This window comes from Haliaeetus leucocephalus, unplaced genomic scaffold (genome assembly GCF_000737465.1).
Source record: "Haliaeetus leucocephalus isolate CR32 unplaced genomic scaffold, Haliaeetus_leucocephalus-4.0 Scaffold162, whole genome shotgun sequence".
Classification (NCBI taxonomy): domain Eukaryota; kingdom Metazoa; phylum Chordata; class Aves; order Accipitriformes; family Accipitridae; genus Haliaeetus; species Haliaeetus leucocephalus.
Genome location: NW_010972598.1, coordinates 4599142 through 4614314, shown reverse-complemented (window position 1 = coordinate 4614314; position 15173 = coordinate 4599142). Strand labels below are relative to the sequence as shown.

The 15173-nt window shown below is 37.3% G+C and overlaps 1 protein-coding gene across 1 annotated transcript in view; it reads right to left on the bottom strand.

The window, feature by feature from the left end:
- Window positions 1-15173, bottom strand: part of ERO1LB (ERO1-like beta (S. cerevisiae)) — a 42853-nt gene that overhangs the window by 17665 nt on the left and 10015 nt on the right. Inside the window, exons 2-6 of the mRNA XM_010562947.1 lie at window positions 15095-15167; window positions 10244-10363; window positions 4995-5078; window positions 4572-4613; window positions 25-107 (exon numbers count right to left, since the gene is read on the bottom strand). Coding sequence (XP_010561249.1) covers window positions 25-107; window positions 4572-4613; window positions 4995-5078; window positions 10244-10363; window positions 15095-15167 — 402 coding nt within the window. The remainder of the gene's footprint in view (window positions 1-24; window positions 108-4571; window positions 4614-4994; window positions 5079-10243; window positions 10364-15094; window positions 15168-15173) is intronic.

The window sequence follows — 15173 nt, the reverse complement described above, 5'->3', positions numbered from 1 at the left end:
CTATTTTTGTAAATCACAGCATACCTTAACGTACTGTTAACCGCTCCCAGTTTGCTAGCTTGCTCACAGTCTTCCAATTCTTTGGAATTATTTGCTGCTTTTGAATACTGTAAGAAAGTTCATATTAACATACAAATGAATTACCTAAAATTCTCTGAGAACAGGTGCTGTGAAAGGTATATCTAGGTTTAGCAGTGAATTGGCTAGTATCAGGGAAAATCCTCAAATTCTAGAAGCAGTAATTCTGGAACATTTCTTATTTCTATTTTTCATTACTTAATTTCATCAGGCCAATTCTGCTCTGTGGCTTTAGCTACCATAGAAAATTCAGCTAAATATGTCAAAATTTTGTTTGTTTTGCCTTTTTTATTTTTGTTTGTTTATTTCTTTAAATTAAATGGAGTTCTGAAGTGTTTCAGATACTTATTTACATTTTTGTAAAAGGACCTTGGAAGACAAGCAGTGTCATACCTATAAACATACCTTGTCTTTTGCAAGCATAATCACATCTCAAGTTTCATTGGTCATTTCAGTAGGAAAATGTATGTTTTGGCCATTTCCCCCTCCTGTTTCATTTAATCCTATTCATTGGCATGCTTTAGATGTGCACAGGACTGGGAGAGGATTTTCAAGCTGAACTCAAATTTTAATTATTTTAAAGCAAAAATTGAAGTACTTAAGCTGAATTCTGATTCTACAATATTTTAAAAAAGCAATCCACTAAATAGACTTACTATTAGGGTACTTCTAAGGAAAACATTTGAAGAATTGAAGATTCAATTCCACTATTCTACAATAATACGTTTATGTCAGCAGAGAATTTGTGCAGTCTGTCAGCTTAAAGCTCAAAAAGTCCTTCTAACAGTTTTGGAACATAATAGATAGTATCAGTGCACTCTTAAACCCAATTTCCTCTTTTGGGGGTTTTTGGGGTTGTGTTTTTGTGTGTGTGTGTGTGTGTTTTCTTTTGCAGACTGAGCCTTAGGTTTACACAGATTTCTACCTTATCACAGTCCTTAAGAAATACAGAAACTGATTTAATGTTGAGTAACTGATAGCTTATATAAAGCTAAACTGCTGGCTTTCCTTCACTTCAGGGCACATATATACTGACATGAAGGATTACTATCCAAAACCAGCTCAAAATAAAAACATAAGCTAAAGGCTTTGGTCAACCCTCCAGAAATAGCAAACAACAATAATGATTTGATAAATTTTAAAAGAAAGAGAATAGTTCATTTCTGAGGACAGACTTGTGGTCAAGATGCCACAGGCAAAGTACCACAATACATATCACAATACTTCTCAAAAAAGAAAGGATTTAATTAAAAATGTTCAGATGAGTAAGCAAGACAACTTACTTGAAAAATGCATTTGCTAGAACCAATACAAAGAAAAAACAGCAGAACCCACTGAAGACCAAAGTGAAGAAGAATAAAAAAAACCCAAAGAATTTAAGCTTTGTTAGGGGCTTTGCCCATAACAAATATTTACTTGAGAAGGAACTTCTCACTCAATTTTCTTGGATTTGCCAGGTGTGTGGGCTCATTCTTTAGCATCATATGGACATTAAATGGAAAGATCTGAACAAGGAATGGATCTGACCTAGAATGAAACAGATACTGCTGATGAAATAACATACTGAGATGCTGAAGTAAACATTCTGCATGTCTAGAGTTGCAAACCAATCCCTACCCTGAAGTGAAAAAAAATTACTGCCAAGAATATAATCCTAAATTTAAGGTTTCAAACAGAATAAACATTCAAGTCTCAAAACATGTTTCCAGGCTTCACTAGTCTCCAGTGTTTAACAGCAACAGCTATATCAGATCAGTGCTCTGTGACCACTGACTAGCTCAGAACAAAGTACCCATTCCTGCCAAAGCAGGATCTCCTAAGAGCAGTTTCTGGAAAACAGAAAAGAGGTGGGCAGGAAGTAAAATATTAAGTTAAATATCGGAACCTTGAGTTACTGCAACCTGTCCCTTGCTCCAAAGATTAACACAGCAACTGTCAACAGTTCTTTAATGTCTAGCCCGCCAAAATGAGTTCACTACTCAAATGAAACAGGACTGTAGAAAGGGAAATTACTTTGTGCCTCTCCAGCACCATTGCAAAAAAGCTTATGTTGGTGCCAAGAATTAAAAAGAGATCCTCTATTGCTAACTGCACTCCTGTGGGGAAGCAGTGCAAGTGTAACCCTGGTCTTTGTGGCTAGATGAGCTTTCAAAAGAACTCTTCTCTCTATGGTTCAGCAAACAAACAAAAAATTTCCCACGAAATCCTAAATAAAGCTAGAAGTTTACAAGCTCATCTACATTAGGAGAGAAGGGCAACAGGAAACTGCACAGAAGCCAAGTGCTTAGACCACAGAAAACTTCACAGGATTCCATCCTGACTATATCTACTCAAAGATTATAGCTCTCATTATTAAAAAGATGCCTTCGGTTGTTTTCACCTTTCCAAGGCAGACACTATCAGGATGAAAGAGAGAAACTGGATACGTATGTCCCCAAATGACCCCCCCCTCTTTTTTTTTTTTTTAAACCAATACTTTAACGATAATCCACAAGATGCAGGATTTTTCCAAATGGACCAAGCACAGGATAATAGCACAGTACTTGCATAGTCCTTGAAACAAAACATTCATACTAAGATAAGTTGTTTCCTTAAAAGGGACATTAAATGAGATTGTCAGTTTTTAATTGGCTCCAAGAAAAATATTTAACTGAATCCTGAGAAGTAAGAAAATGGTGTAGGTAAGATTCACGTCAGTCCCAATGACAACTTTCCTGCAGAAGCATTTAATTTTCTGACAGAGAAGCAGCAGATATTAATGACTTTGTTCTACTACAGATTAAAGGTGCAGAATTGCCCAACTTTCACTACTGTAGCTGGTTGCAACAACCCACAATGCAATTCAAAGGAAACAACTGCAGCAAATATACCAGCAAGAGATAGCTTCCCAAAGAAGTTATCCCATTTTCTTTATTGTGGTAAAAGCAGAAGGTGGCTGATTTTCCACTTCCAAAGTCTAATTCAATATGTTCATGTGAAGTATCTTAACAACATCTTACTTATGGCTCTCAAGATTAATCAATCAGGAAGCTCAAAGGCCTACTGGAAGAATCCTTTCTAAAACTGTCTCTAAAGTCTTAAAATGCCTCTTTAGGAGACATTACAGCATTCCAGGAGTCAGTTTCTCTACAATCAAGCTTGTAAGATAACAGAGTCAATGAAAAAGAACTGCCAGCAGATTATCCAGCTAAAACTCAAGATCTTCTACCCAGAGACAGTGCCAAAGTTTTCCCAGAACAACTACTGCTGGTTGTGCTGAAACAGTGAATGACTGACATTGAAGTCATGTTAGTGAGAAATATGTTTCTTCTCTGATCACCAGAAACCTTTAAATGAAGTGGCATGCTTTACTTCAGAGTAAACTTAACAACATATGTATAAACAGGATGCAAGACTTCCTCTCGGAACCAAGCTAAATCTTGGACAGACTTGTCTGCACTGTTAATGCCAGCAGTACACAGAAGTCATAAATTCACGATGTAGTACTCCTCTCAGCTATTGTTGGTAATCTTTCTTGGCATAAAGTCTGAACCTAATGCCAATGGTCATTTATGACGTGGTGAACTACACTCAGGTGAGGCAAGCAGCAACTATGGCTGCCCTGTAAGGTAGAAAGTACTGGGGAGGATGGAGATATGATAGTTAAGTAAGAGTAAGTATGAGTCTACAACACAGCCAAGGCACTCAACAGGAAGGTCTCTCATTTGAGCACCATTATCCCACCAACTGCTAAAAAACCTTATTCTTGGCCACTGTGTTTGGGATTTGGGGGTGGGGGAGGGTTGTTTGTCTTTCTGCTCTGACCCCTCTTCTAGGCATATATACCCTCTTTATTTTTTTGGCTTTGCTGAGATCACTTGCTGACCTAGGAAGGATGGCTTGGATAGAAGCAAGCAAAAGACAACAGCACAGACTGACTACTTAAGCTTGCACTGACCACTTCAGCCTAAATTGTCCTTAGGCTAATGACCAAATCATCTTTAGACTCATGACCTGTTCAAGATTAGACACGGCAAAACTACATGTAATCATTCAGGTTCTTTTAATATTAGAGGTTGTGGTTATACATGATTCTTACAAAAGACTGTACTGCTACTGCATTTGTGCATCTTAGCCTATGGCTTTATAGAAGGTGGCCTGTACTCAGAAATGAACAAAGAATTTTGCATCAGGCATTCTATGGCCATGTACTGCTGTTCCTGGTCATTCACTGATTCAGTCTACACCAGCTCTCAAGCTATGACAGATTCAGAATGATATGATATGACAGTACCAGCTATGTCAGAAACACTATTATACATGAAAGTAAAAATGTAAAGCCACATACAGGAACTGATTAGTTACGTTAACAATTTCATCACTATGCCAAGACTGAAGGTTTGTAATAAAGAGTAACACAGCTACTGTAATGTTAAGATTTAAAAAAAAAAAAAAGAAAAAAACAACAAAAACCAAAACCCCAGAAATAACTTAGAAAATAAATAACTACTTACTTTATTAGAGCTCCCAGCCTTAATTCCAACAGGTATTTTGCTCTAAAAACAAAAAATAAAACACAGTTTTTACACTGTTCATAGAAATTATTATGCTTGATTAAAATCTACAAGTTAACTATAATTCCTACAGAGGTCAAAGCAAACTTATTTTTAAATAATTAACTTGCTCCTTTACCTTCTCAACATGTTATATCCAAAATAGTGGCAGAAGTTAGAAAAGTTATTTGTTTTATCTGTAAAACGACTAAGACCTTAAAACACTTCAGTTGTATTTCTGCTTTTGAAATGGAAAATAATTTTATTGTCACTCTTATTTAAATTTAAGTTCTTATTAGGAAATATTGCTAGTATAGTATTGGCCACTGCAAATTAGCAAACTTTTTAACCAAACAACCTTTTCCTATTTTATTTGATCCATACCTCAGGACAAGGCTCTACATGACAATCTTTGATAGAACAATGGCCATCATCAGCCCAAAATGGGCATGGTCTCTTCAGGTTGACCTAAAATACAAACCCAAAAGTTAACAAACAATGCTTACATAAGGCAACTTTAAAAGAGAGAGCTCTCAGTATCAGGAAATCCTTTCAAATTAAAGGGGACAGGATACGAAGGAAAAAGGGTTAAATTTAGTACTTTAAGTTTGGGGGGCTTTTGTTGGTCACTTGGTTTCTTTTAACTACTCTCCTTCTGAGTATATACGCTAAAGCTTGCTGCAGTGGAATTGTTAGTGATAATGGTCTCCAGTGGACACAAACATGTAGTGTATTAAGGCACAAATTAAATCTCTCACTACTCATACAACTTCAAAGCAGTAAATAAAATACCAAAAAGAAGGCAAATCAGACATATGCAGCTCTAAAATGGTTGTACTTACAGTTGTACTACACTGATCAAGAAAATACATTTGACAGAGGGCAGACTAGTGCACAAGTTAACTAATTCAAGTAAGGGCCTGGATGATTTCAGATTTCAAGCAATAAAAACAGGCAATCATTACTACACATCATAGCTAGCCAAGGAAGAATGAGTATCATAATGCCTCAAATTAGAGAGCTGATATAGTACAAATATAAATAGTGAAGAAAACCAACTTCAGAAACATGTACCAGCAAATCCTGTGACGATTAGTGCTCCTGTTTGTCATCAAATGGCACAATAAAGGCAGGGAGTACCACATATATTGGTATACACTACATGGCAAGAGATTCAAACATTTTACTACACTTCCCTTGGATTGTCAATGTGAAAGTCAGTGAAGAAAAACAATAAAAATCCTAGCTTTCCTTTACATTAGCTTTATACACACTAACAAACATTAGTGATAAAAACCACTCTGATCTCATCACTCCTAAACTGAAGAGTACAGACTAAAGGTTTTCCTGCATGATCAACCAGAAATACTGCATAAGTACACCATCTTTGAAGTCTAACGTTACAAATAAAATGAGGCATTTATCCTCAGTAGCAACCACTATTTTCCAGATAAAAAGTCAGTTTTAAAAAAACTTTCAAAGTAAAAAAAAAAAAAAACAACACAAAACCACAAACGAAAAATTACTTCTGTTCTTTTACTTTGTTTTCCTTTAGCACAGCTTGTACTAGTTTTCTTCAGTTGATAAATACTACTCATGAAGATATTCAAATGGTCACTACTTACATCCAAAAAGTACATCTTAAATGATTTGATGTATCACTACTTATTTGAAACTGTTGCAGATACTGAATTTGATTCTGTAGTCAGACACAGCAAGAGTTCTATCAAACGCACTGTAATATTAAGCCTAATACCCCCAAGGATGGCATCAGGCCTTAGAGCAGTTTCGACACAAAAATTTAAGAATTATAAAAGTGTTTATAAAAATTATTTAAATCTATAAATCTTCAGTCAGAAAACTAATCCTTATGCTAGCTTATGGAAAAAATACATACAAGCTGTACAGTAAATTAATAGTCACACATTATAAAGAACAGTATTCTTACGCAATGGCTTAAAAGATGAGACTAAACACTTAATCAATTTAGTGTTCAGAAAAACATGTTTTCCCCTTATATGTAGGAACTTTTTTCCAATTCATTTGATTTATATCCTATACTTTCACTTTACAGAAGGAGAAACATAGACAGGAAACAAAGCTTAAGCACCTAGTACAGCAGCACCAGAGCAGCCCCTTAGGCAAAGAATTGGCAACCAGACTCCTAAATCCCATGCTCTGATGAACTTGGAGTCCACTGCATGTGGTACCTGAAGGGTTCCTGCTATGATAATAGAAACCTACTACTCAATCTTTTAATCTGGAGAAAAACTGAAATCACTGAGCCATCTTGAACAATTATTCCATTAAAAAAAGCCTTTATGCTTTGAACACATTTAACTGGCAGAATACATTTATACTGGATCAGTGATTTGCTTTAAGTGGCCTGTTTTTGGGGGGAATACAGTAATGGAAGCCCAATGGCTACATTCATTGAATGTCAAACCAGAGCCTCAGCAATAAAAAAAATTAATAAAATTCAATTTTTTTCCCCAGTATTACACATAATATACTAAGCATAAGGAAAACTAGATCAATATGCCTCTGACACAAAGCAGGCATAATATGAAGAATCTGAGATGAATTACAGCCAGATTTTACTATCCCTCCAATATATTCTCTTGATTTTGACAGCTAAGAAAAATCAAAACTATGTACCAGAAGTAAAGAAACAACCTTTAATACTTGAAGGATAAATTGTTCTGTGGCACTATGTACCCAAATTAAAGCAAAACAAAAAGAATTCCCTCTTCAAATGTTCTGTCAATACCACAAAAGATCCCAAAAGAGCAAAACTTAATGTTTGACTTGCTCAACTGCCCTTTATTACACTAAATTCCACTACCAAACCTTTCAGCAAGTAAGTTCTTTCTGTATTTTCAAAACACGCATACAAAGTTAACTGCTATATAACTTCTGAAGGAAAGACTGTTTTCCAGGTTTCCATTTTGATGTACTTATTCAGCATGACTGGGAATTATAAATTCAGCTTTAAAATGTTAGAGAGATTCCTCAGTCAAAAAAACTTAACAAGACATTAAGCAGATGGTATGACTTCTCAGGAGTGATGACAATTATCTTCCAGTAACAGTTCAAGCCATGCTACCACAGATACATTAAAAACAGAGATTTTAGGTTGCCTTTACCCCCCCATTTCCTCTATTCAATCTACAAACACCATCCCTAGAAAAAGTGAAATTTTAGGGGTTTTTGTACAGCTCACTCATCCCTTTTTTTTTTTTTTTTCAATAAAGCACAGGGAAGTGTTACATTTTACATCACCTTCACAATAACACCTAGTATATAAAACATGCCCCTCCCACCAATTTCTACCAAAAGAGACCAGCTAACATAGTTAAGATTACAAAGGTGGATTACTTCAAAGTAAACTCTAACAATAAAAAATGCTAACACACTTAGAAAGATACAAGTAACTAGGCAGTCACTGTTCTTACACAGAGGAACACTAAATAAAAGAATACTGCTGTCTAAACTGCAGATTAATTCAGAAAAAACATCTGCAAATCAAGATATGCTAGTCCCAGAATGATTCAAGAGCGCTAAAAACCAGCACGCGCACACACTTCTGCGACAAACTGAGGTTGTATTGCACTTGTACTTTAATCAATACCAATCACTGACTACATAGAACGTCCTTCTACTTTCTTCAGGGTCTGAAGTATTAGATTTCATTATTATCATTTAGAGTATTATTCAATACTCTAAATGATAGAGTTACAGATTAGAAGTTGGATTCCTTATCATGAGGCTTCCATAGTTTGTGTGTTTTGATATATAAAACTATACAGAGACAAAACTTTTTATTCCTTTATTTCTTTCATTAAGAAGTGTTCCACTAACCACCTAGCACAATTTCAGCAAGACTTTAAAAAGACAGTTTTCTTCAGCCTTTAAATAAAAACTCTCTAATCCATTCAGTATTACACATTAAAGTTTGACTTTTTATGGTCATCGAACTAGTAACACAATGGGAATACTGTGACCGTAGTTACAAAAGTTCATGATCCAAATTCCTATTACAAATTAAATTACTTCAGAGTAGGAGTGTTTTCACTCCCATAACAAGTACACTCCCCCTCGTGCTTATTCAGTATTTAGCTATGCTGTAGTTGACCTAGATGATCATTGCCTACCCTCACAATTTTCACATCCATCTATGAGCTTAATAGCACTTCCATGATTCTGTGCAGGGACATCAGAAAAACTCTGTTGCTTTTTCAGAGGGTAAAGGGTGAAAAATATTCTGACTTACTCAGTTTGCTTGTTCAACACAAATTCTTCCTTGTCACAACTGGAAGTACTAAATAATGTGTGGTGATGGGTGGACGGCACACTGGCCTTTGTAATTACCCATCTGTTGGGAAGATCAGTATTAAAGATGAGGTAGGATTGCAACACACCATTAAAGTATGATCTGCAGAACTGCTGTTGAAATGAAGATTAGCTCTAAATTTGCAGGATGAAATTACTGTTGTGTAAAACCTTGTATACCTGTTGCTCCTCTTCTTCAAATACCTTGTTTTGTATCTTTCTGTTGCCTCTGGAGAATCTAATTACTGCTACTATGCGATGTATTATCACTGAAGTTGTAGGTATGTTGTTTCTCCTGAAAAGTGAAGCTACAACTGTATCATGTAGCAGGAGAAGATTCAGGGTGAAGTTACACATTACTGCTTGCTTAGACTAGAAAGGGAAAATTCTAGCGCTTTTTTTCTCCTTCCTCATATTCAGAACCCCATCTTCCATGAGTTTAATACTTGTCTGATTCTAGATCAGCTAGATAACTTGCTACATCATGGGGAAAAACAAACAAACAAAAAAACGCCACCCAAATCCAGCAACCAAACCCAAACATCCAAACTAAATATCTACCAGGTTGAAGAGATGCATTGGCCTAATGCACAGTCGGACAAGCCCAAGAGCTAAAAGTAGGGAAGGGGCAGGACAGTCTGCCCTAAAGGAGTATAACCTCCTTTTTCCAGTGGCAGGCAACCATCTGATTAGCTCAGTCACAATGCAACCTCATTTTCAAGCTAAGCATATCTGAAAACAGAAGTATCAGGCTTCCAAGTCTTATTTTGCTCCTCAGATTCCAATACAGAGAAAAAAGTGTTTAAAGTCATAAAAAAAGTGATATTACATACTACTTGAAAATTGAATATCTTTACCTATTTTTCAAAGGAATAATGGTTCTCTACATGGCAAACACTAAAATCAGAACGAAGACAGCAACTTATAAGGAAATAATTGCAATATTTCCATTTCAAATTATGCACATTTCTTAGAAGACAAGTACTGCACGCTGTCAGAAAGTTGCTAATATACAATCCTTTTCTAGATGCAGCAGTACAAAGATACTGCCTTTAAAATTACCACTTATCAGTTGAATGAAAGCAGTCACGATTTACTGTCACTAGCTCCAGGATTAACACTGCAAACATGACTTACTACTAACATATCTGTCAGGGACTGAAAACTTGCTACAACCAAATTAAAGAGCTGTGGACTTCTAAAAGACAACTTAATATAGACAAGTTGATATGACATGTAATCCTCCCTATATTTTCTGGATTTTATTTAAATTATTCAGGAAAATACCATTCTAATTGTACCTTGTAATATCTGAAGTAATCACGTTCTTGAAGTTTCTGTATTTTGGGGAAGATCTTGAAAGTATTGAAGTCATCGATGCTTTCTATGTCACATAAACAATCATCTAGGACTCCTGTGAGCTATTAAAAAATATATAAAAAATTTATTTTTAATCAGAAATGGAATATTAACTACAGAAAGATCCTCTAAAGAGAAAAAGATGGCAGTCAAAAGAAATACTAGTGAAATGCAGTTCCATAGCAAATAATTTCTCTCATCATTAAAATACTCTACAACATACCTTACACACTCAGTTAGAAAATAACAGACCTTCGCACTTTTTTGAGTGCAAGTCCACTTCCAAATGCAATGCTGTATCAATATTAGCCAGATTAACACTTTCAGCCCTGAAATTTGTTGACAGATTCAGCATATAGAACTTTCTGCAGAACGAGCAGCAAGATTTTCCAGACTACAAACACATGTATATTAGTACATCAGAGTTGCGTACCAAGTATTCTCCCATCAAACACTCATTAGCTGAATTGCCTAAAAACCCCCACAATCATGCATTGTCAGCTTATTTTTATAATTATTCTCAAAGTGTAAGAACACTTCCACCTATTTTCTTTAGGGATGTGGAAGGAAGGGGAATAGGTACTTTTATGCCCAAGAAGTTAGTAACTTCACAGTTAAATTCTACAAATCAACACTAGGAAAATCAGGTGCAGGCACTTATATTGTAAGACTGTAAATCTATTGCGAAACCAAGTCTGAACTTTCCAGGTCTTGTCCCTCTTCTTGCACCAGGACAGCAAGCTGGTTCAAGGTACTGCACTAGCTTAAGACCACCTCTATGAAAAGGAGTGCACACAAGTGCAGGAGCACTACTGCCAGCACAGGAGAGGAAAGCAGGACTGTCTGTGCAAGTAGCAGAGATGCCAGGCCCAACTAACTTAGCAGACTAAGCTACAGCAACACTTTTGCTGAGACCCTGATGGCATCTTAGTGAACGGTGGAAACACTGAAAGTGTGATTCTATGAACACTTGTATGATAGATTTCATTAAATCTAAACTAACTACTCCTAAGCATAGCTCCTTAAACAACTACAAACATGTTTGAAAGGCCTTTCAAAACTAAGTTTGAAGGCTTCAGACCATATCTAAGGGAATGGAACCAAACACTGCTGTTAACTACCAGAAAATTCATCGACATGCATGATGGCCTTAGAAAGCATACAAAATAAGAAAGCCCACACATCTTGTATCTCGCATGGGCTTAGAAGAACTTCTAACTACTAAGAGGTTACGTGCAAAAGCAGACAAAAAATATTTTGTGGCTTCTTTTTTTTCCTCCACAGATTTCATGCAGATGAGATTATGAAATCATCTAATCTGTTTTATGCATGATAAATCACTCCACTACTTTATAGAACAGATACCCTTACATAACCAAGCTTGATGTAAAAGAGTAACTAGAAACAGAATTGTAGGTTTTTGCTCTTTTATGAAGCATGACGGAAGCCTGGAAAATGGATTTCCTCCACCCCCCTGTGAGAATAAAGAGGTGAGGGTATGGCAATAAAGCATTTAAATAGAAAATTCACCTTATGTAGATCCTACTTTTCCTGAGGCACTAAATAGACTGTCACAATTCTGCAGACTAGATATGGCAATGAAGTAAAATTCATTTAAGGGAAGTTACTTTACCCGAAGTCTTCCACGTGGTTATGCTCGCCTTGTTAATGTTATCCAACTTCAAACCTCGGCAAACAGCTATGAAAGGGCCTATGTGCAATTACAGGTTTTTCACAACACCAAGAAAGCTCACAGCCCACATGGCTGCCATTTCAAAGTCAGAAGACAAAAGTTGTCATTACTGATACTTACAGAAATAAAACCCCCATGCATTTTAATCTATAATTATTTCATTAAAATTTTCAAATTTTCTTATCGGTCACACATAGGCAGAAATTAATTTTGCAGTCTTTACAGGTAACACCATACCACAAAACAAACAGCAGTACACTTCATTATAATATAAAAAGGCAAAAAGATAACTCTGAACATTTTGCTCAAATATTATTAAACTGTATAAACAGGATAAACATTATGTGAAGAGCAATAATTTATTAAGCTGAAAGCGGTAGGAAAGATCCAAGAAATTTTCTTTGTACTCAGAAAATAAAGTGTAGGAAACTATTTTGGTGACCACCTCATGAAGCTATCCACTGCTCACAAAAATACTTTTACGATCTATGCAGAACTGAAACCGCTTTTTCAGGGGAAAATGTTCCAAATAAACACGCAGTAGTTACACTCAGTGTCAAATCCCCATGGAAAAATAAAAAGCTACAGTCTTTTTATTCAACTAAGATGGCAAACTAACGGAGGTCACACCTTTGCCAGGTGTCTGATAAAATCTCGATTCTAAGAACATCTTTCAAAATGCAGTACAGTTTACTTAGAACATGAGGAAGTTTCAGAAATAAACCCTCCCCCAAAACTAGAACTAGTCTAAGAAATTAAGAGAAAAATTAATATAGAGTAACAAGAGCAAGCAAATGAAATTCTCTATTTCTTTCTCACAACTTCTTCGAAACTGGAATGGTTAGCTCCCTGTATACATAAAATAGCAAAATCAATGTTTCCTTGGAAAGCATGCTCTAAAATTAAACTATGCTATATCTGTACCAAACCACAATTTATAAAATGGTTTGACAGCACGTATGAAACGCCAATACTGCACATCAGTGGAGTCAGTTCATAGCACGCTAATACAACAGCGACACAGGCCTCAAGTACACCAGTTAAGAGTTTTTTAATAAGTCCAGGTGTAAACTTCAGTGCTCTCACTTGTGTAATGATGAAACACTCTAAGAACATGGAGAAAATTCTTTCATTTTTGTCGATACCTGGATCTTCCAGTAAATTCTTTTTCAAACTGGAGACATCAAAATAAGAACAGTGTTTTACACAGTTAAAATTAAGTATTGCAAGACCTACTTTCTTATTCACACAACTGGTATTCTGCCTTTTTTTAATTGAACTATACTAGTTATCTTAGTCTGCAAATATAGAGGCAAACTGTACTGTAAGTTATCACAACTTTTATTACAATGGCCAAGTATCAAGATTTCTTTTCATCTGTTAATTACTTTGAACTCTACAATAAACTCTAAGAGCATTAGCCTCCTATCATTTGTGTTCAAGAAGTCGTCTGACATTGAATAGCTACTATTTCTTCTGTATTTCCAATATGCTTACCAAAGTATTTCCATCTATTGACAAACCTAGTTTAGTTCTTGTACAGATATCAGAGCTGTACTGGAGTTGTTAAACTTCTAACTTGTCTTCTCCAAGATAAATCAGCCTTTCAGAAGAAAAGGTCAATGACCAACCTGCATCAATTTCTCCTTATGAAATCTGGAGAGAAATGTATTCAGCACTTAAGCATTAAGAAAAACCTGAATAAATGCATATACTAACAAGCAGTCTATTCGTACAAACAAGCTTGTTAGTGTTATCAGGTTGTTGTACTTTAATTGCTTCAACAATTAGAAGACCACCTGGGACACCTTCTTTTGTTCCTTAATGTTTTACTTTACCATAGCTACAGAATGAGAGAAAAACTATAGGTAATATGACTCCAAGAACTAATAGCTAGCTTATCTTTTCCCTGCCCACGTCAAACTCTAGGTATTTAAACTCTGAATACAACATGTTAACAATTTTATGAAACAGCAACAACCAATCTCTCTGCCAAGCATCATAAGAAAACCATGCCAGTTTGTTAATGGCTGCTTTAAGAGTCTCAATTCAGTTAGCATTTAGTTACGCTAAAATGGCTACTAAAATAATGGATTTTTAAACCTGAGAAAACCTCAGCTTACAGCAAAAAAAAACCCCTGCAATAAAAGCTATCTATGCTAGACTACTCTAGTCACTACCTTGAACGGTCATTTACAATATAGCACGTTATACAAATCAGAAATTTAGAAAATATAAGAAAAATAATAATCAGATACAGAAGACAAACTTTGCTTCACGTGGACATCATATTTCCATATAAACTCACTCTAATGTCTTTGGCCCAGCTGAAATCCTTCCCTACTTGACACCAGCTGTTACTTCAGTCACAGTCATGCTGCTGATGAACAGCAAACTCCCAACTACAGACACTTGTCCTTCTGAAGCTGTGAAGGCAGTTTACAGAAAGAAGGAGCATTCTCATCCTTCTCTGTAATGTGGGCAAACAGACACCGCCTAAACGCGAGCCAAGCCCGGGCAGTGATATTGCCATTCGAACATATGGCTTCTCATCCACTGCGTAAGGACACCGAAGTTTCTGCCTACAGCCAAGGGTACGATCCAGCCCAGAGCTCCTCAACGCAACACCCTACAGACAGCAAGCAGCGTTACCTGGATCAAACAACTGCTCTGTGTGGCTGGACCGTTATATAAGGGTCCTACCGGCGGTTCCCGGGTCAAACAACTTCTCCCCTCACAGACCGGAGGCACCCGGCCCCGGGCCGGATCCCGGCAAGCAGCAACCGCAGGGTTCCGAACAGGCAGGACGCGGGCTACGGACTTCAGCGAGGGATCCCCAGACCTCCCCGCCGGAAGGCTGCACAGGACACGGCCCGAAGCTGCCCTCGCTCTCCCCCACGACCCTCCGAAGCGCCCTCACCGCCTCCTCCAGCCCGCCACGGGGAGGTGCTCCGCTCTCCTTCCCCTCAGGCGGGGGTCCGCAGCCCTACCCGAAGCCGCCGGGGCATCCCTGCCCGGCCCCCCTCTCCCCCCCCCCCGCCCCCCCCCCGCCGTGAGGGGAGCCCGCCGCCGCATCGTCCCATCCGCCGCCGGCTCCTACCTGGGCCTCCGCTGTCAGGACGCAGCCGAGCACCGCCAGCAGCCGCGCCGCCAACCGTGCCCTCGCCGCTGTGCTCCGG